Source organism: Mauremys reevesii, linkage group 5 (assembly GCF_016161935.1).
Source record: "Mauremys reevesii isolate NIE-2019 linkage group 5, ASM1616193v1, whole genome shotgun sequence".
Lineage (NCBI taxonomy): Eukaryota > Metazoa > Chordata > Testudines > Geoemydidae > Mauremys > Mauremys reevesii.
In genome coordinates, this window is record NC_052627.1 from 40,641,696 (window position 1) to 40,664,212 (window position 22,517).

At 39.3% G+C, this 22,517-nt stretch overlaps 1 protein-coding gene across 4 annotated transcripts in view; it reads right to left on the bottom strand.

The window, feature by feature from the left end:
* Nucleotides 1-1,627: 1,627 nt before the first annotated feature.
* NDNF (neuron derived neurotrophic factor) overlaps nucleotides 1,628-22,517 on the bottom strand; it is a 39,745-nt gene continuing 18,855 nt past the window's right edge. For all 4 annotated transcript variants that reach the window (XM_039539466.1, XM_039539469.1, XM_039539467.1 and 1 more), the window contains exons 2-4: nucleotides 6,756-6,944; nucleotides 5,305-5,429; nucleotides 1,628-3,645 (exon numbers count right to left, since the gene is read on the bottom strand). In XM_039539466.1, the coding sequence (XP_039395400.1) occupies nucleotides 2,252-3,645; nucleotides 5,305-5,429; nucleotides 6,756-6,943 (1,707 nt within the window). In that variant the 5' untranslated portion in view covers nucleotide 6,944 and the 3' untranslated portion in view covers nucleotides 1,628-2,251. The remainder of the gene's footprint in view (nucleotides 3,646-5,304; nucleotides 5,430-6,755; nucleotides 6,945-22,517) is intronic.

A 22,517-nucleotide genomic window follows, 5' to 3' on the forward strand; every position in this document is an offset into this window, starting at 1 on the left:
TGAGATGAGGAGACCACATCTCTATGCAGTATTCAAGATGTGGGCGTACCATCGATTTATATAAGGGCAGTAAGATATTCTCTGTCTTATTCTCTATCCCTTTTTTAATGTTTCCTAACATCTTGTTTGCTTTTTTGACTGCCACTGCACACTGCATGGATGTCTTTAGAGAACTATCCACGATGTATGTATAGTTGGGGTTATTTTTTCCAACGTGCATTACTTTACATTTATCCACATTAAATTTCATTTGCCATTTTGTTGCTCAATCACTTAGTTTTGTGAGATCTTTTTGAAGTTCTTCACAGTCTGCTTTGGTCTTAACTGTCTTGAGCAGTTTAGTATTGTCTGCAAACTTTGTCACCTCACTGTTTACCCCTTTCTCCAGATCATTTATGAATACGTTTAATAGGATTGGTCTGAGGACTGACCCTTGGGGAACACCACTAGTTACCCCTCTCCATTCTGAAAATGTATAATCTATTCCTACCCTTTGTTCCCTTTCTTTTCACCAGGTTTCAATCCATGAAAGGATCTTTCCTCTTATCCCATGACAACTTAATTTATGTAAGAGCCTTTGGTGAGGGATCTTGTCAAAGTCTTTCTGCAAATCAAAGTACACTATGTCCACTGGATCCCCCTTGTCCACATGTTTGTTGACCTCTTTGAAGAACTCTAATAGATTAGTAAGACATGATTTCCCTTTACAGAAACCATGTTGACTTTTGCCCAACAATTTATGTTCTCCGACGTGTCTGGCAATTTTATTCTTTACTATTTATTTCAACTAATTTGCCTGGTACTAATGTTAGACTTACCAGTCTGTAATTGCCGGGATCACGTCTAGAGCCCTTTTTAAATATTGGTGTTACATTAACTATATTCCAGTTATTGGGTTCAGAAGCTGATTTAAAGGACAGGTTACAAACCATAGTTAATAGTTCTGCAATTTCACATTTGAGTTCTTTCAGAACTCTTGGGTGAATGCCATCTGGTCCTGGTGACTTTTAAACTATTAAGTTTAACAATTAATTCCAAAACCTCCTCTAATGACACTTCAATCTGTGACAATTCCTCACATTTGTCACCTGCAAAGGATGGCTCAGGTTTGGAAATCTCCCTAACATCCTCAGCTGTGAAGACTGAAGCAAAGAATATAGTGCCACTTCCCCCCGCCCGCATGACCTGTTCTGTCCTTCCAATATATTTTGTACCCTATTGATTGTCCTCCCTCCACCAGGTTTCTGTGATGCCTATTATATCAATAGCCTCCTTTAACACGAGGCACTCTAGTTCACCCATCTTATTATTTAGACTTCTAGCATTTGTGTACAAGCACTTTAAAATTTGTCACTGTTTATTTGTTTGCCCTTTTCTGATGTGTCAGATTCTTTTTTATGTGAATGTTTCTCTTCTGATCTGGCCCCTACTTTATCCTCTTCCATCCTCTCCTCCTGACTAAAACCTAGAGACTCTCTATCAATAGACTCTCCTCTGCAGCAATCGGCTTTACCCCGTCTCTTAGTTCATGGTCACACTTTTATGTATCAGGTGCCTAGGTTCCTCTTTAGAATACCAAGAGAAGAGAAGTAATATATAATCTAATATTTTTAATTTTATGTACAGGAATATAATGTATGACAACTTTATACATGAAATACATACAGTATTTAAACGTTAAAATCAACCAGATAAGAATTTACATTAGCAATGAAACAGACTCATGTGCAGCCCAGTTAATACTTAGTTTAAATCTGTATTTTGATGGGGCATGATTTTAATAGTTTACAATCATATAAACAAACATTTAAATTGAAACTTTATAAAATAATTTACAGAAATCCTACCATCTACGTAAAGCGGAAGTGTTTGTGTGTGTGTGTGTGAGAATAACAAGGCAGTTGAATGACTTGTCTCAGCCTTTTAAGTAATAAAATAATTTAGAAGCAGTTCATGCAATATGGAAGCAAAAGAATGGAAGTTTCTTCAAGGTTTCTTGCTACCTTGAACATCTACTGAGCATCAAACGTGGACCACTGAACACATAATACAACTGCCAGATGCCATCAGAAAGCACCGGGCTTAGTCTCTCCAGACAATTACTTATGTAAACATAAATATACAAGTTGATGTTTTTCTACACAGTACAAATACAGGTCACAACTTCTCAGTTGTGAAAGTAGTCAATCTCTTTATTGAAAGTAGGATAATGTTCAGACTGGAGTTCCATATATTTCTATACACAAGGTCACTAACAGAACTTCCTTGTTTTCACCAGTTTGCTCTGATATTTGACTGAGTGTCCTCCATGCCCTATAACATAAACATCCAGCAGGTAGGACTTGCCAGGCTGCAGGCCTTTAATTGTCTCTGTGGTAACTGCTTTCTGTAGATTCTGGCTATGAAAATATTTACAGAGGACTTTTTCTGATTTCTTCCTTGTATCTGGACCCAAGCACTGGTTCTGTTCTCTTTTCTTTTGCTCGTCACTATAATTGTCACCCACTTCCTTTTTGTAGATGCAAAATTTGTTCCTTTCTTGTGTGCCTAACCAGGCCACTGTGGCTGAAGAACATGTGCGAAGTTTATCGAAGGCTTTGATTCTTGTGTCTTCAGGAAGAGAAGGAAATGATTGCTTATTAGGTCTTGTAGTAGCTAAGATCTTCAACATGGAAGCACCTTTCTTACTTCCTTTCAGCCTAATTAGATATTTAGCTTTTGGTTTTCCTCTAAGTTGGAATTGACGGACCTCCTCAACATTTTGAGACAAGAGAAGTTTTCCATCTCTTCTAATTTGGATCTGAACAGCATCCAGGCATGAATGAACAAAGAAGGTGACTTTGTGGTGTGACGAAACAGGAGCAAACCGTAGAAATTTGGCCCCCTTTCTCTTGATAAACACATCTGTAACTTTCCCATCTTTCAGTTCAACTGTCTTCTGTTTGGCTTCCTCTTTAGTTCTGGCAAAGGTGCCAACATAGGCAGTGCTCATATTTGTGTTAACATTTACTGCAAACATGTCAAAGTAGTACTGTGTATCAGGTTTCAGATCAGATAGTGTGAAAATGTTCTTGTTCCCAATGCAAATCTTCTGCAGGTCAACTCTTGGCTTCGAAGACATTTGGCGACTAAGCTTTGATGATGATTTTAAGAAGCTACGTTCTTTGCCAGAATTGTTGTCTGAAGGGAAGCCAAAATGAGCAAAATCAAAGAGGCTGAAATCCAGGCCTGGTTTTGGAGCCATCATGAAGGCATCATCAGAACTGAGTTTGGCTTCAACAGCACAGAGGCTTTTGAAGTTGTGCTCTTTATTGATGACGATGCAATACTGAATTGGCTGTTTCAGTAAAGATGCTGTCGGGCTTGGTTTCCATGCCAATGTGACTGTTGTGCGTCCAAGAGAGGTGACATCAACTCTTGGATCATAAGGTAATTCGGGATAAGGCTGGTCTGATTCTGGAGTTGTCGTGGCATATACTTTAAAATGTGTATCTTTCTCAGTTGACAGCAGTTCTAATTGGTACAAACCAGATGGGGAACTAGGAGAGACAAAATATTCAACATCATTGCCTTTGTAAGAGAACAGCTCTGTGCCTTCTTCATTAATAATCTGTTGTTTCTGCTGCTCAAGTGGTTCTGGTTCACCTAGATAATGAACACAGAAAAATGTTAGAAAATGTGTCAACATATGATGATATAGGAAAATGAAACTCTAATAGCTACTTGTAAGTAAAATGTCAGAGCCAGATGAAACAGTTTCTGGAGCATAGGATATTCCAATCATAAATAATGATTAGGCATTAGTGAAATCAATCCACTTTTGAGCAAGTAGTACTTGAGTCTTAATACACAGTGAAAATGATTTAAAGATCCTATTATTTACAAGTACAACAGAATTTGTACAGTATGTGATTTTTTTTTTTGAAGACTGATTCACTTTGTATTTAAAGACAGGTATTTGGTTTTTAATGCTTCTACAAAAGGTTCTGGAAACGAAATATCACATTCTTTCTCTATAGAACAGCTACTGCCTGGAGAGAAGCCCCAATTGCAGGCTTCCCCATATCAATAGCCCACAACAGGTATGTTCTCAAAGGAACACCACTAGGGGTGAGAGGGAAGTGAGAGAACTCAAATCCATTTGGCACTGGTGAAACAGCTGATGGAATACTGTGTCCAGCTCTGGTGCCCACAATTCAAGAAGGATGTTGATAAACTGGAGAGAGTTCAGAGAAGAGCCACAAGTATTACAAAATGTGGCTTCTAGTAATAGACAAAGAGTCCTGTGGCACCTTAAAGATAGATCTGTTAGTCTTTAAGGTGCCACAGGACTCTTTGTTGCTTTTTACAGATCCAGACTAACATGGCTACCCCTCTGATACTCTGGTAATAGACTTAGGGAACTCAATCGATTTAGCTTAACAAAGAGACAGTTAAGGAGTGACTTGATGACAGTCTATAAATACCTATATGGGGGACAAATGTTTGATAATGGGCTCTTCAGTCTAGCAGATAAAGTTGTAAAACAATCCAATGGCTGGAAGTTGAAGCTAGGCAATTTCAGACTGGAAATAAATCATCTTTAACAGTGAGAATAAGTAATCATTGGAACAATTTACCAAGGATTTGAGTAGATTCTCCATCACTAACAATTGTTAAATGAAGATTGGATGTTTTTCCAGAAGGAATGCTCTAGGAATAATTTGGGGGAACTTTTATGGCCAATGTTACACAGGAGGTCAGGCTGAGTGTTCAGAATGATGTGGTTTGTTAACAAATGAAATCCACGTGATATCAATAAGCAAAGTTTTACTTTATCATATTTCCATATAAAATGAAATGTTTTATTTTCAAATATGCATACTCCCTCCCTCTGCTCTCCATTACATTCCCTGGTCATTGCTCTGCTTAGATTTATAACGTACTTGCTGATCTGTTTACTCCTAATTCTTTCTCTTGAAGCTCCCTTTAGATGAGATTAGTGCATCCCAATGTGTCAGACTCACCTGGAGGACTGACAGAGTCACCTTTTTCTTTATTTAACCCAAGGGGAGTGTATTCCTCTCTTTCACTCTCCATGTCACTGACTGTTGCCTGCCTTCTAAACTAATGCAAGGTTGGGATTCATATTCAAACAGTAAGGACTCAGACATCCTCTTAAATGTTACACACACCACAAAATGGTGTGTATCACATCACTACTGATTTGGGCAGACTTGAATCAGGTAGAGATTAAAGTCTCCCATTATCAATTCTCTGACCCATAAAGTCCCAGAATTAGAGTTTTCACTGGTTTTTTTTTACCTGAACCGTCTGCACTGGCCTCTTCTGGAAGTTCCTGCAGGCTCAGCTTCCATTCCAAAGGAGCATCACATGGTGTTACAGTAACTGCTAAGGGAGTGTTGTCTTCTTCAACCACAAAGAAATACCTATGACAGATTAACAAAAGTATAACATTAATAAACTATAATGACAAGAAACAGCAGTTGACATTAAATTTTCTGGACTGGTGCTCATGGGTAACTGAGACAAATCAAGAAAGGTGTAAATGAGGACAAATATGATGTTACCTACCACTTAAGATGAAAGCTCTTTGAGGCAGGGACCAACTCTTTGTCATGTGCTTGTACAGTGTCTAGCACAATGGGACTCTCTAAGCATATAAAATATCACACACACACACAACTGCCTCTCTCTTTGTGGCATATTAAAGTGCTTTTATTAACTCTTTGAAGTATACCAAGTACCACGAAGTCCATGTAAACAGTTCTTGCTTTACCCCCAAAGTGAGTGAAAATATTTTGTGCTTTCAAATGATCATATTTTGCTTTTATTTTATACTCCTTTCTGTAGATATTATTACATAGGGGGGAAAAAAGGGAAAACTGGAAAACACAAATCCTTGAAAAGCAATGTTTTCTGTTTTGTATATCATCAGCTCTAGACTACAACAATTTTTACTTGGAGGTGAAATCCAGCCCTCACTCAAGCCACTGGCAAAACTCCTATAGATTTGATTTCACACTTGATGTATTCCTTCAATGTCCTTTCAGACCAACTGAAAATTTATTTTCTCCATACTTAGTTCAAAGTGGGGTGTCAAAATATCAAAAGCAAAAAAAGTGTTCACTTAACCCTTTATTTGTGGTTGGTTAAATATTATGTATATTCCTGGACTTATTTGGGGTTTTTTGTTTGTTTCTTTGGTTGGTTTTTGTTTTGTTTTTCAGTAGGATATGACTAGTTCTCTTCAATTTGTCACATTACTAAATGGATTAAACAGGCACTGTAAAGTGAAATTAATACTCTGGTTTCTACATACCGGAGAGAGAATTCTATTGAAGATCCTTGTTATTTTTTGTTTTATTTTTGGTGGGGTGATTGGGGTTTGTTTTGTGTGTATTTGGGTCTCAGTAAAAGTATATGAAAATGGGATGGTTAGAGACCCCCTACAGAATTGGCTTCCTTTTCCTTCCCCCCCTCCACCTCCCGACTTGGTTTGTGGCCTCACTTCAGGAAAATTTTGTGGTTTGTGTGGCCTCTGGAATCACACAGAAAGTGAAAATAAATTGAATGGGGTTGAGGTTCAGCCTGGGTCAGTGTGACCTACTGGGACTGAAACACAGTTATTTTTTGATGCAAGAAGATATTTGTATTTTTCATATTTGGATCTAAAACTTGATTCTAAAAAATCCAAAACAAATATAAATATTAAGTTCCATGTACAACCTTATAAATTATACTAGTCAACGTACCTTTTAGGTGTATCTCTGAAGAGAAAGCTGCTAATTTCTGCTCCATCTGGGATTACTGATGAATCATGGAAAAATGCTTTGTCCCGGATCTGCATCTGAAAAAGTTCCTCATCTCTGGTAGGCAGCTTCTGTGTCCTTGAGTTGAGCGGGAGCAGCAGCAAGAACACAAACCAATGGAGCAAGAGCATCCTACAGCAACAAAAGGGATTCATGTCTGATGAATTCTAAATGAAAAGTTCACTAGTAACTGCTACTTTTTGATACACAGTGTTGTTTCATTTTAATTGTATGGCTTTATTATTATGCAAATATATCGACTCAGAAAAGATGAGATTTTGATAAAGCAATATTTTTCTCATGACTTTGGGTCAGATTCTTAGGTAGTTCAAGCTGATGTTGCACCTTACACCAATTCACCCCAGTTGAGGACCTGGCCCTTTATACCTACTGTGTTCTTAAGCAAGTCATATTTAAAATAAATGGTACCAGAATATGTAGATGTTTTCCAAAGCTGTAAAAAAAATAATTTTTTTTAGCAAAGATACAAACTGAAGAGTCTAATATATTCCTGATATGCACATACAGCTCTAATGTTAGTAGTTACACATGCGCTTTATATTTCAGGGGAGCCTTCAGTTCATGTGGATAACTATACAAGCATTAGTAATATATATGGTAAGGAACAATCTTACCAGAGGGACTGACTAAAGTATCTAAATAGAATTTTTTTCCATCTCCAACTTCTATGAAGTTGAGCTCACCCACCGATTTCAAAATGAGCCATTGTCTGGTATTTCTCTCTCTTTCTACTCATTAACAGTGAGCAAAGCCTTCCACATATTTTTGTAGATCTATAATTTGACATTTTGCCACAATGAAATATAACTTGCTGGACTTGGGAGCGAGCACTAACACATGGTAGATAGAGGTTATATCAACTTCACTTTCCATAGATTTTGGTTGGACTCCTAGCAATCCTTTTGACAAGTAAATATTTCCAGTCAAATTACCCTTTATATAAATAGTGAATTAGGAAAATATGAAATATTATCCTATATACATTTAAAGCACATTGATATTAGCATGCAGTTCAGCAGTGCTTAATCCTTAGGCCTGATGGGGATTCCAAAACACAAAGGCAAAGAATCCTTTACAAATTAGGCACAATAATTCATAAGACCAGACTTTCATTATTATGCCTAGAACTAGGTCAGTAATGACTATCCCTAGATATACAGTGGGATGGAATTAAATTCTCCATTCAGTACAGTACATGATCTAATATGCAATGGATTTGGTACAGAAAAATAGAAAAAGAACACCCCAATTACAAGAATAGTAAAGGGCATTTAAATTATATTTTGATAAAAGTTACAAAATTAGTTGAGAGATTTCTAGTCCGCTTCCTAAGCCATGTGTATTTCAGTGAGTTTGGGGAACTAATTTGTAGTATCATTTTTATTTTACTTTCCTTGCTATTACTAGGGCTATGCATATGGGTTTACACTATTTTTCTATTCTACAGGGTAGGTTGATTATATCTTTATAACACACACTTTCTTCTTTAGATCAAATCTTATGAAGTGTTTTTTACCCCTACTTGACCATTCTCTGACAGTTTATGTGAAATATCAAACCCATGGCTCCTTGAGAAGCAGAGTGTGTAATTTAAATCATAATAAACCTACTCTTCCCCTTCAACTTCTTTATGAAAATATAAACACCCAGCCCCAATGGGAGCCCCAGAGGCCTCCTCCTTCCCACTCCAGGGGATGGCCTACTACAAGCTCCCAAAGAACAGCAGCAGCCAGGAGCTGAATGCAGGTCCCTGCCAGCCAGTGTACCCCCTTCTCTCTAATCCCAGCCCCTGTTCTCTTCCTTTGGACCCTCAGCAGAGATTACCAAAGACAAGATCCCAAGGGTTCCCCCTCACTCCCTTCCACATTATGGAACCCCAGCAGGGTCTCCCTTCTGGGGGCCAGTCTACCACAGGTTCCACTTCCCTCTGAAGAGTGGTAGCAGGCAATCAACAGAGGAGGTGACTGGCAGCCTCCCTCTCCTCCCTCCACACAGACTTTTGGTAGAACTTGCTTAGGGACATTGGGCCCCAACAGCTCTCTCCTCTTTACTCCTGTCACAGAACACAAGCAAGGCCTCTTCCTCTTTTCCATCTTCACCTTCCCCAATTCTGCCCTGAGAACAGCTTCAGAGATCTTCTCTCTGGGATATAGTCAGCTCCCCTTTCATACACAGCAAGAACTATAGATTGCTTCAGCTCTCATGGAATCTGATACTATTCTTGTTCCCTTAAATTGCTACATCTGCCTATAATATCATTGCCATTTAATTGCTCCTTCCATCCACCTGGTCCTTTTAAACCTTCTACCTTCATGTACCCTCCTGTTCTTTGCATCTTCCTTTCCTCTGCATATATATCACTTGCTGTATTTTAAAATGCACATTTTATTCTTCTTCTTCACTGATTTTTAATTATATTGTTATTATGCTGCAGTGTGCTAAGCACTTTGGTAGGAAAAAGGCATGGGTGCTTTATTTAAGAAAATGTCGTTACTATATACAGTTAAGGCTAAGATTTTTGTCACAGTTATTTTTAGTAAAAGTCAGGGACAGGTCATGGGCAATAACCAAAAATCCACAGAAGTCTGTGACCTGTCCCTGACTTTTATTAAAAATAACTATGAGGAAATAGGGAGGGAGGAGAGTCGAGCACCCACTGCTGCTGGGGCTCCAGGGTTCCCCACCCATGGTGGTTGAGAGCATGGGGTCCCCTGTCACCAGCAGCAGCTTTGAGCTGTGGGGTCTGCCCACGGTGGCTGGGAGCTGCGGGGTCCTTCACCTGGAGAGGTAGAAAAGATTCAGTTTTACCTTCATTTTCTGTATCTAATTATCAAAGTATTCCTTGGATTAAAAACAACACTGGAGATATGTTGGGTTCAGTTCTGTAGTGCTTATTCAGGCATGACACCCAATGAAGTCAATGGGAATTTTACCTGAGTGAGGACGACAGCCCTGGCCCACTCCATAGCTTTTAAAATTGTAAATGAAAAATGAATGGTTTATAATCCATTGCCTTGATACTTAAAGGTGAATAGTGATTTTAGGTGCCTTCATTTTCAAATACCCAACCTGAGGTACTTTAAAGGGGATTAATTTTCATGGACAACACTTTCTGAAATTGGACACGGGAAAACTGAGGCATCCAAAATCATTATTTGGTTTTGAAAATTTAAGGCACTAGTTTTGCACAATCCTTTCATACTAAACCTAATTAACAGAATTTTCTACAACAGAGCAGTTACATTTTGGCATAGACTGAGTTACACCCTGTACAGATTACTCACACAACATATGCACTGTGGCTATAAATCCTTCTTGTTTTATTTCCTTGTAAATATATTTTTGGTCAGATTCACCACTGGCACTGGTGGGTGAAACTCCATTGATTTCAATGACATCTCTCTTAAAATTCATTTACTGCTTGAGAGTGCATAATTATTGCCAAACCACCTCACCCCTTCCCCACTTCTTGGAAACATTCAACCAAGAATGTTTTTATTTGTTCTGTGTAACCAGGTCGGAGCCTGGTTTGTTTTTAGAACACATGTACAAGAAGAGGCCTAAACTTTGCTACTCTGAAACTGTACGACTATCTGAAATATGTTGTGTGACTTTTTGTTCTCCTGGCTGTGCCACCTCCTAAATATCTTTTATTCCCTTTTCTGCAGGTTTATCTTGGTTACTTTTTTGTTTGTTTGGTTTTTAAAGCAAGAATCAATATTTTATTGATATATTCCTGCTGACTGGAAGGATTTGCCTGCTGTTTATCACTGATTTTAAGCAAAAGCTAGAGTAGACAGTCCTAAGTGAAATAATAAACAGTTTTCCTTCTCTAGGATTGCAAAAGTGCCCTCTAATGGCCCATCTTTACCCCCCCCCCCCCCGCAAACTCTCTCTCCAGTTGCAAGCCTGAATCTGGATGTGAATGTGATGCTTGGTCACCTCTGTGAGTCTGATCTCTAAATTCTGGATATTTAGAACTGGAAGACAGGAGAGTAGGAGACATGGCTTGTGCTGCTGATCCTCAGAAGGGCAAATACTGACATGGCCTTTCCTGCTAACTTCAAAAAGAAATGGGACCATTTGTCACTCTTACAATGTCATAACTCCAATCTTCCTAATTTACAAAGCAAAGAAGAAAAATATTGCGAAGCAAGCAAAGTAGCTCACTGAAGGACAAGAAAAATAAGTCGCCATTTGAATGACAGAGACAGACAGATATACAGAAACACACACACACACACACACACACACACACACACACACACACGCACATGCCCTAGACCTAGAATAAAAAGAGCCAAACAAATCACCACTGAAAAAATTAACAGCTTTTAAAACAGTTTGAATATTCACTCATTCTAATAGAAATACAATACCAGGCTACACTGTGTAATGGGCTAAAAGTATATGCTTCGGAACAGTTATCTCAATATATCAATGGATGTATACAGTACTATTAATTTGTAAATTCAAAATAGCAAATAAAATAGCTTAGAGGCCACAATGGCAGGCACCTTTTGATGGATAGACAGATAGAATACTGTTCCTTCAAAAATACCATAATAAATGAATATTGTATGACATATTGTGTATTATTATGAACAAAAAAACACACATGAAAATTTTATAGGTTAAACCTGATCATCTCAGCTGTGATTATCTATAATTCATGTCTCTCCTGAATGCAAAATTCATATGCAAACAATCTCATTTATCCAAAAGTCCAATTACATAAACATTTTGGATGGTCTTCAAAACATTTATATAATTGCACTTTACCTATATATTTAGGGCTCAGAAAGTGAATACAAACATCTGGATAATTTGTATTTTTAAAGTAGAGCGGGAAGGGGAGAATGATGGGAGAAATCAGTCTCTGTATTTGGAGCTGGATTAGATTTAGGTTTAGCCTGTGTTTTGAATTTATGTTTGGGGCCAAACTAGATTAGAGTTTAGGTCCAACAGCAACAAAACCATACAAGATATTCTCATAAAATATTGAGCCAAAATGGTAGTATTCTTGCAGATAAGCAGGTAGTAAGAAATTTTTTCATGTTGGGCTGCATCTGAACCAGATCCAAAAATAGACTCCTCCTGGTTTTGGTCAAACCTAGAAACAAAACCTCAGGGGTAGTAGTTTCCAGCATATGGAGACCTCTCCAGGGGCGGCTCTACCTTTTTGGCCGCCCCAAGCAGTCATGCGTGGGAGGCGCCCCGGAGCCGCGGGAGCAGCGGACCTCCCGTGGGCATGACTGCAGAGGGACCGCTGGTCCCGCGTGGCTCGGCTGGACCTCCCGCGGCTGCGGACGGTTCGCGGGTCCAGCAGCTCCGCTTGAGCTGCCGCAGTCATGCCTGCGGGAGGTCCAGCCGAGCCGCGGGACGAGCGCCCCCTCCGCAGTCATGCCTGCGGGAGGTCCAGTCGTCCCGGAGCTCCGGTGGACCTCCCGCAGGCATGACTGTGGCAGGTCCGCCGGCCCAGCGTGCCGCGCCCCCTGGCTGCAGGGGACGGGCCGCTCCTCGGCTCGCAGCGGCAGGATGAGCTGGGGCCCCAGCCTTTTGCCGCCCCCTAGATTTTGCCGCCCTAGGCACCAGCTTGTTTTGCTGGTGCCTAGAGCCGCCCCTGGACCTCTCCCAAAATTTAGGGTGCATGTTTCATATTTTAGCTTCCAGCTTGGGCCCATCCAGCTTTCAGGTCTATGGAATTGCTTCTGTGAAAGCCAGGGGTTATCCCTAAATTAGTTATAGCATCACATTGTCTTTCTCGACAACACACATACTGATTTAAATTAGAGCTGGTTGAAAAAAGAAATACATTTTGTTCTGTAATTTGTGAACAAAAAGTCCCTTTTTTCATCTAAAAAATTCGAGTTTCAAACATTTTCGGACAGATCTAAACTACATGCTTATTTGCAAATAAAACATCATTCTCTGAGCAGAATAAATAAAAAACTTCTTAAAACTCACTAATCTACCAAGGATGGTAAGAGATTGTGATATGATATACTATCCTTAGCATTCTGGATTTTCATAAATCTCTTATGAAACTTACTTGCTTGCTTGTGATTCCATTTTGCTTTGCTGTTTGTGGTCAGAGCAAAGGTGAAAATAAATACTTATTAAAAGATTTCCTTGCACATCTACTTCATATACACACAGGTCTGTATATAGACAAATATACACATGATTCTCTTACAAGGCACACAATACTCTCTTACAAGGTTGCATGAATATTAGATTAACCAATAGAGATTTGCCAATCAAATTGCATTGATCATAAATTGTCATACACAAATTATTCATCAAATGCCTTATCTATGGAAAATATTTCCTTTATTCCCCAACTGTCTGCAGGTCAGAGAGTCCTGTAAAAGATTTACAATAACAAAAAAGGATCTGGGTTTACGTGAAGCAAATGCATCTGGAATAAATAAAACCTAATGTTTAATTACAAGGAGTGGAAAGTGCATGATTGTAATTTAGTGAAGATAATTTCAAGGCACAGTCTGCCGCAGAGGTTCCTGTGTTGTGTTTCTTTTCTTTTTATTGTATGAATGGTTAACTTTTTTTTAATCCACGTCCTATTTTTAAAATTAAGGGCATTCGTTTTTCCTTTGTGTTAACCATGCCACATCTGATAAATCTGTAGAATCCGATTTAACTGTAAAGAGAACATAGCGTTGGAAAATAAAAGGACATGCTATGTCAGCTCTGACTTACTATAGGAACACTAGTGTTAAGGATCTACAAGCTTTTCCATTATAAACCCCTATTTTTCAGGGTTTCATAACTCATCTGCAAAAAAATTTCTCAGAGAACAATACAGAGTCTCAGCTACAGAGCATTTTTTTAAATTATTTATCAAATTTGGTTGAAATGTATTTGGCTATTAGTATATAAGGGAGAAAAATGGACAATTTGTATTTTCAAATTACTTGAGGAAGGGTTACTTGTTTCTCCAGCAAGTATCTGTTTTTTTTAAATAGTTTAATTTTGCATATTTAGGTCTGATCCTCCTAGTGCTCAGGGTCTTGTGAAAGGTGCTCAGCAAACTCCCTCTCCCCCCCCCCATTCACTTCAATTCACATGGACTACTGAAGAAAGTGCTTGGCACCTTTCAGAATCTGCCCCTTTGTCCAGAAGTATAGATTAGAAAGACAAACAAAGGAAAACAGCTATAAGGGCATGTATGGTATTTACTTGTCTCAGAAGATTTTTAATACACATAGTGAGTGGGCTTGTACAGCACAGTGTCCAGATTAACATCCGATCTTTCATTGGTGTGGCAGACTATCACTGTGGGGGAAAGAGCACTTATGCACTATTGTTTCCATAATCCGTGGCTTAAAGCTCTCTAAATCTAGACTGACAAAATGGACTATAATGGCCCCTTTGAAGCTTTTAGGGTCCATCATGTCAATCATCTGTGGATTAAGAGACCTTCTCTTGCAATTAAAATCAAACCTTGTTTTTCTTTTGCTGTAAAATGTTGTTTTAACAAAGGGAATCACAGTAGCATACAAAAGAAAAATCAGTAGAAAAATAAAAATACAATAAAGGTCAGGTTTATATTTTCAATGGATTGAACACCACTAGAGACTTGTATTGCAACAAACAGGGTATGTTACCTGCAAAGTGATGAGATTTTGTTATAGTAATATTCAGGAAATGTCTCAGTGTAGCATGGTGAAAAGGAAAATAGAAATACTCATGAAAATATAATACCAAAAATATCAAAAGTTATAAGGAGTATTTTGTTTTCTAAACTAAGATTTATATTTCCACTTTTCATGTGATTACAATAGCTTATGACTACTGTGGAGTTGCCATTCTGGAGCAGACCACTGGTCCAGCTTGTCTGATGCTACAGAGAAAGGTTAACCAGCCTCTATATACTGCTGTCAAAAGCAAAAAGCTAGAGCTCCAGGAAGGTAAATTGTGAGGAAAGACATTATAGCTATATTACATACACACACACACATACAATGTTCCTGATTCTCCTCTCATTTACACTGGTGTGAGTGGAGTCACTTCTGATTTACACTGGTGAAAATGAAAGGAGACTCTGGCCTCCTGTTTGGCAATAATCCCTTTGCAAACGCACACAGCACTGCAGTTATGAATTGGCTTTTTTGTATATCTTTCTGTAGAGAGAATCTAATTCCCTGGAGCAGTGGTTCCCAAACTTGTTCTGCCACTTGTGCAGGGAAAGCCCCTGGCAGGCTGAGCTGGTTTGTGTACCTGCCGCGTACAGGTTTGGCTGATCGCGGCTCCCAGTGGTCGTGGTTCGCTGCTCTAGGCCAATGGGAGCTGCTGGAAGCGGCGCGGGCCGAGGGACGTGCTGACCACAGAACAAGCAGTGGAACAAGTTTGGGAACCACTGCCCTGGAGGAATTAGAGCACCTCATGAGAGTTGTGTTTCGTGTCACTGTAGTAATAATGATGAGCACATGCTCTTGCTAGTCTCCAAAGCAGCCTAGAGTTTCACTTTGCAGACTGAATAAAAGTTGGTCCAACTGTTACCGTCATATTAACTCACCCTGCAAAAACCTTACAAAAGCCCTCAACATCTTTTTTAAATGATTATCTATATATAAAAAAATCTCAAAGCTCATTACCTCCCCTGACAGAAGTCTAGTCTTCCATGTCAAATACTGATCTCAGAATGCTTCATTGAGGTCTGATCCAAAGCCCATTGAAGTTAATGGGAATCTTTCCATTGACTTAAATGGGCTTCGAATCAAACCAAGTTTGTCACTATTATTATAGAAGCACAGATATGGGCAGTTCTGAATGATGATGGGACTAAATGCCTTTGCAGAAACCCTGGACTATGGTGACTTTAGAATGGTCTGAAGTTAGCATGAAAAGCCAAACAGAGATTTGGGGGAGTTAACAGGGCCTACACTTCTTGTTGGATGCCATTATCAGTCTACTGTGATTTGTGGCTGGAGGTAAGAGGGGATTTTCAGAAAGTTCTCCACATGAATAAACAACAACCTGTATAAACTAGCAGCTATAGTTACTTGAACCATTTTTAGTAGCCTTGGAGCACTTGTTTGCTGAGCCTTGGCAGATGCCAGCAGCTGAGGAGGTTGTTTATAGAAGAGGGAAAAAATAAAAGGACTGAGTACCACAGGGAGTTATGAGAGAGCAAGCACTGAGCGTGACTCCATGTTAACTCTGATTTACAGGGCCCAAAGCAGGAGCACGGCACAAAGGCAGGGGAGGGCAGGGCCAATCTGGATATGAATTACCTCTGCATCTCATTCTGTTGCTAAAGGGGCTGAGTCCACAAAGGTGTGTGTCTACAAAGGAGTGCTTGTCTTGTGCACAGTGGTTGTGAGTGCACTGAAACGCCTCACATTTTTGTATTACTTTTTGGTGGGTTAGAGGTAGGGAGAGGTTGTTCCACTATTTTATGAAGAGTCCGCAAAGCACACAAAGGCTATTTCTCCCTCCTCTCTTAATTGTTTTCCTTGAATAGCTACTCAAATTCCTCATTTGTAATTTTACAATACCTTGCATTTGTGGTTATTGTTTCTCAATGGTTGACAAGTGGTTCCTGTCTAAGAGATAACAACTACTAGCGCAAACATCCAGAACACCCAGGGTGGTAACAACAACAGCTCTCTTAGTAGCTCTCAGTTGTAAGAGCAAAGCACTAGAGCAGTAGCCTTTGTAATGGCCCTTACCACACTGCATGAATCCAGTAGGCTATTCCCTGCTTCCATGGTAATTGACCCAGTGACTGAAATGCAAGTGATGCAGTGTCCTGTACGGGTGGCTTGTTTATGGCCCTCACATGAACCCTTGTCCTTTGGAATAGTGAACTAGCCATGGAGCACAATGCAAAAACTTTGACAACCCACTCCACATACATCTGTAAACTGGGGCTACTGGCTTTTTGTTAATTCTGGAAGGCTCGGTAGTTTATTTAGTAGTTGTGAGCGAGAGGAGACTATTTAATTTTGGAAAAAATATTTAAATTTGTAAATTTTGCCTGTTTTACTGTTTTTGGCATTTCACCTGCCTTATTTTTGGATATATCTGAATTGTATAGGCCAGAGCCTCAGCTATGCCAATTTACATTAGCTGAGAGTCGGGACCTGTCTCTTTACTGGGCACATAAATATAAATTATACAGCTGGATTACAGAAGTTTTGTTTTTATAATTCAGCCACTTACCAGAATCCAAAATTACAAAATTTAATCTGAATTTGAATTTATGAGCCAAATTTTGGATTATCTCTAACATTATATCCTTCAACTTCACACGCATGAGAGTACCCCTACTAGTCCTTACTGAATATGGGACCAAATGCTATGCCTGATGGTTTAATTATTTGCTTCTTATTGTTATTAGTTACAAATTCTCTGTGCCTAATTTTCCCTAGCTATAAAATGGAGTGTTGTTAGGAGGGATGTATTAGAGCATTATGAAATGGGAAAGTGTTATGTAAGTGCTAAGAATATTAACAACTATTTACATATCTCTTTCATATCAGCACCGAAGAGATGGGATGGTCCCTTCTTTATACACTCAGACATCATCCATAGTTACAGAAACAAAGACTTTTCATGACACTGTGAAGGTCGATAAACACTAAATTGATTCCCATCACTCCTGAAAAATGTCATACTCATGGCCATACAGCTTTTGGTCCTTAGGTGCAGCTGCAGCTGACGTCATTGGGAGTTGTGTACGTGGAACAAGAGCACAGCATGGTCCTTAACTTACAAATATGTCCATAATATAAATTAAACTGTTATCCCTGCAATTTCTTCCCTGAATGTTTATTGTACATTAAGTTCTCTATAGCTTCGCTGCGAGATTCTTTGCATTATTTGTTTTGTTCATTGATATGTACAACTGGAAACCCCACCCCACCCCAAAACCAAAACAAGCATCCCCATCTGGATCAAAGAGAGAGAAAGTCTTACATAGCTTTACTTGCGCTCATAGCCCTTGCTTACCGTCTTCAGCATTACTCACACAGGACTCTCTTCACATGGGTAGTCTCACTGACATCAATAGGGCTAGTCACATGAGTGAAACTTGCAGGTTTAGACTTACTTTCTGTTTCACCACTGATGACTTTTTCCTATAAGTGTCTCTACTTAGTCCAGATGGGGATGATTGTTTTGTTTTTCTTTGTCCCCCCCCCCCCCCCCAGTTGTGCTGACAACGTTTTCCCTGGCAATTATTATTATTCGTATTACCCAAACACCTAGGAACCCAATTGTCATGTTTTCTGCTATAATTGCTTTGCTACAGGACAAAAGAGCTTGCAATAGCTATGGACATTAATATCCTCTTTGTCAATACAAATTATCTGCATCTACAGTAATTTTTATATCATTCTATTAATGATGCATCAGCAGCATTAAAAAATAATACTAGACACAAAGCATTCTACCTGTGGGAACTGACCACCATACTCTACCTCCAGAATGTTCAACTTCTAATATTTCTAAGGTTCTCTTGTTTTCCCAGTAGGGAAATGTTGAAACATTAGACATTCCAAGTCTTGGCCATGTTGTGTGTGGGTTGTGAATCCTAAAATTTATGGAACTGGGTGTTCGCTGCCTAGTCACTCTGTACAAGGGAGAGAAAAATAACAAGCAACATGCACCTCTTGGTCATCTAAAGGGGGAGCTCAGCCCCCCAAAGAGTGCACTGATATTATTCCCATAGCTACTCCCCAGACATGGAGTATTCCAAGCTACTGTACTGTCAAAAAAGTCAGTGTGTTATCAGAAAAACAGACATGCTCACTTCCCAGAGGAGCCACAAGACAATGACCTGCACACCACACTCCCAGAGGTAGTCTGTCTGGCAATGGAGTGTGCTCTTAAGTAGCTAGAAGCAGGCAGCTTCACTCCATGCTTCCTGGACCAAGAACCCAGGCAGCAGTGAAGGTACTAGCCTCCATATGGTGAAACTGTGCCCAAAGAGCAGACCCTGAAACTCCTCCCACACGGGTCAGTCTGCATTCAGAGTTCTAACTTGAGGGTGAGCCTTAAGTGGTACATGTGGGGTGTGAGTGGAAGAACACAGCTGACAGTGCTAGACCAAACAGTGTGATATTCACATTAACCCTGCATATGCCCTTGCACTCTTTTCCTTTCTTAGATTGCTTAGCTTAGTTTTACATCTTTTGAACCTATCCTATTTTCCCTGTGAGGCTCCTTCAGTATCAGCACAATTTTGCTATAGTGGGCAGCTGGAGGGAAATCTCCTATGTAAGCATCTGTGGCTCTTTCTGAAGTTGAACCACCGATGTCAAGCCCAACCCTGCCCATGACCATTTCAGTGGCTGCACACATTGGTTTAGTGGAATAACATCCTTTCCTCTGTGCTCCTTCCTAGGTAGAAGTATAAGTAGGGGAAATTAGTTCCTTTGACTTTAAGATGCTGTAACTTTCCTTCCAGAGTCATTTTGGGACTAGAACCATGTAAGAGTGACATGGGATGGGGACATATTTGAGGCCTGAGTACATTGACCAAGTCACTGTGATGCTTTTTGATTGATTGGTGTCTGTTTTCTAAACAGCTCTAGTCATGTACTTACTGTGAGATCAAGCTGCAAAAACTCTGCTGAGACTGAAAAGACTTATGGTCTAAACATGAGTGCTAAGGGGTATTCAAAACTGTCATGGTCAAATACGGAGCTGTGATAAGGGGTTTCAAAATCAGATTATCAAGGGGATAGATATCAGCTTCACTCTGCTGCTGATCTAGTGTTTATTTGTCCAGCCTTGCAGGTGAAAAGGTTAGTTCTTTATGTAGTTACTCTGAACAAAACCAGAAGGAACAGATACAGGCAGATAGGTCAGACCGTTCTGGGTGAACGGCCATGGAAACAATTTGGAAACCTTCAGACCTTCTATATGTTCACCATGCCACCTCCTCATCTGTGAGCTTTAACATCGCTTAAAAAAAAAAAAAAAAAAGAATGAAAACAGTTTCTGGAAGAAAGGCTTTAATTAGTTCAAAGTTCAGGATGTTCATGCTTCTGGCAAAGACGGGGGATTTTGAGGACATATGTAGAGACTAGGCAGTGGGAGATCTGCCTCAGTTCTTTCTTGTCTTGCATTATTATTTTCAGCTTAAGAGATGATTGGTATGTGTGTCAAGGGAATTTCATTTTCCAGAAGCAGAAGATATGGGGAGAGCTTTGATGAGGGCCAAAGGCCTGCCTTAGAAGGATGTTATGAGGCTTAGCTAATGTTTGTGAAGCACTTTGAGATCCTTGGACGAAACTTACTAATCAACACAAAATATTGTTTTATTGTTAATGCGGCTACTGTAAAATTAAAGAGGGGACCTAGTTACTGCTGTTATTGTATCCAGACATGAAGATTCAGAAACCTGGCTAAATGTTTTCTTCACTATCAGCAAAAAGATAGGCTGCCAATGATGGGATTTCAGGGTCAAAGAACGTTACATTTGTCAGAATGTAAAGTCCATACTGCCAAATAAATCGTCTGTTATTTTTTAATTTAGGACTAAAAACTTAACTAGAAAAGAACCTGATTTTGGTCTCAGTTATCATATGAATGCATTACCATAATGTGACTTCAGTAGGTTACTGTTAATATACACTGATGATAATAAGGTCAGAATCAGACCCCAAATATCTCCAAGAACTTCAAGTCAATTTTTGTTCCTGACATGACTGTTGTATATTTTGAGCCCAAGCCCCTCCTTCCATCTACACCCAGATGAGTCTGACTCAGATCGGCAAGCACTCAGGCCTGGGTGCTAGCACTTTGTTAGGGGGTAGATTAGAGCCTGGATCCTGCTGTGACTTGGGTCCAAGCCCTGTCACTTTGCAATGTGGATGCAGCTCAAGCTACAGACCTGAGTCAGAGGTCTGCTTTATGCAGTATGGACATATCAGCATGATTATGGGACCCAGATGCAGCAATTGTAAACTTAGGTTTACAATTCAGTGTGGACGCTCAAGCATGGGCCTGGAAACACCAAATTCACAAGCGCAAGTCTCACAGGCCCCAGGCACAGTGTGCAGTGTACACATACCTTTAGAGGTTTAACAATATCATACAAAATTCTGAATCATTGAGTGAGAATAAGTTTACATGAAAGCATAACTTACTGCCCATTGTACATACATGCTCTAATACAGGGAGTTAGGAACTTTGAGAGCTTTCTATCGAAACAAGCAGTTGTCCAATTTTTTTTGGAAATGCTATTGTACTGTTTTGTTATTTTTGACTGAGAGTTTGAAAATGCTTCCTTTTCTTAGGCCTGGGGGGGTGGGGGGAGATTAATCTAAGATACGCAACTTCAGCTATGAGAATAGTGTAGGTGAAGTCGATGTATCTTAGATTGAATTAAAATTACTTACTTTGCGTCCTCGCAACGCTGGATTGATGGCCATGACTCCCCCGTCGACTTTGCTTCCGCCTCTCGCACTGCTGGAGTTCAGTAGTCAATGGCAGAGTGATATGGGATCGATTTATCACATCTACACTAGAAGCAATAAATCGATCCCCGATAGATCAATCTCTACTCGCCAGATCGGCGGGTAGTGTAGACGTACCCTTAAACTGATATGCTTCTTTTACAGAGTCTGCTCTCAGCCATTCCATCTCAAATATTCCATGTTTTCAAGGAACATGTGATATTTCGGATTAAAATGCCTGATTATTCCATACGTTACATTAAGTTTAAACAAAAAAACAAAAAAACCACTCACTGAAGTATAGTGCCAAATCCTGTTTGCTTTATTCATGCAAGGTGAAAAGGTTTTAACTATACTTATTTTTAATATGGTAATTTTTAAAAACTTAACAACTACTCCTTAACTTTAGTATAAATGTTTTAATTGACTGACAAAATCTTTCTTATGAAATTAGAAGTTTGATATCCCACATACATTTTTTATTAATTATTTGCCACTGGCGAAAAAGCAGACACAGAGAGAGTTCTTCCCCAAATAAATACAAGTCACTGTTAGTCCTACAACCTTTACTCATACACACAATTTCTACTCAGGAACATACTCCCATGAGAATTGAGCCTAGCTTTAGTAGCCAATCCCCCATTTCAGGAATAATTTTCTTTAACCCTATGTTTTGTTAGAGGAACAGAACTAGTGTAGAACAGGAACTTTTAGGTCTGTTTCCTTTTGTTTCACTTTGCATCCTAACCCCAGCTGGCAGTTCTAAGATATTTGGCTTTCTTAAACAATCATCATCACCCCAGTTCGTAAACAGTTTATCTCAGTATTTTGAAATCCAGAATCCTGATGCAAATTAAATTTAGAATGGCTGAATATAAACAAATTAGTAGTAAATATACTCTATCTAAACAAATAAGCAAAGTGCTCTCAACCTCACGCCATCATGGAAATTTTGGAAAATGAGGCAGTCTATTTCGTTCTTGTTGATCTGTGCAAAGAACCTGGGACTCTGTTACACCCCATTAGTAAGTGTGATTCATTTAACTATTAAAAAGTTTATAGAAGAGGAAACAGTTTCTCTAACTGTTCTTTTGGCAGCGATGAGTTTAAAATTGAAGGAGATTAAAAGTATCAAACTTTGAGCCTAATAAAATTTAAAGAATGTTATACGTTATTTTTTGGAAAGAAGTAATAATATACTTAATTAAGAAGACAATGATTCATGGTAGAAGTGTCAGTTTCATTAGTGTGG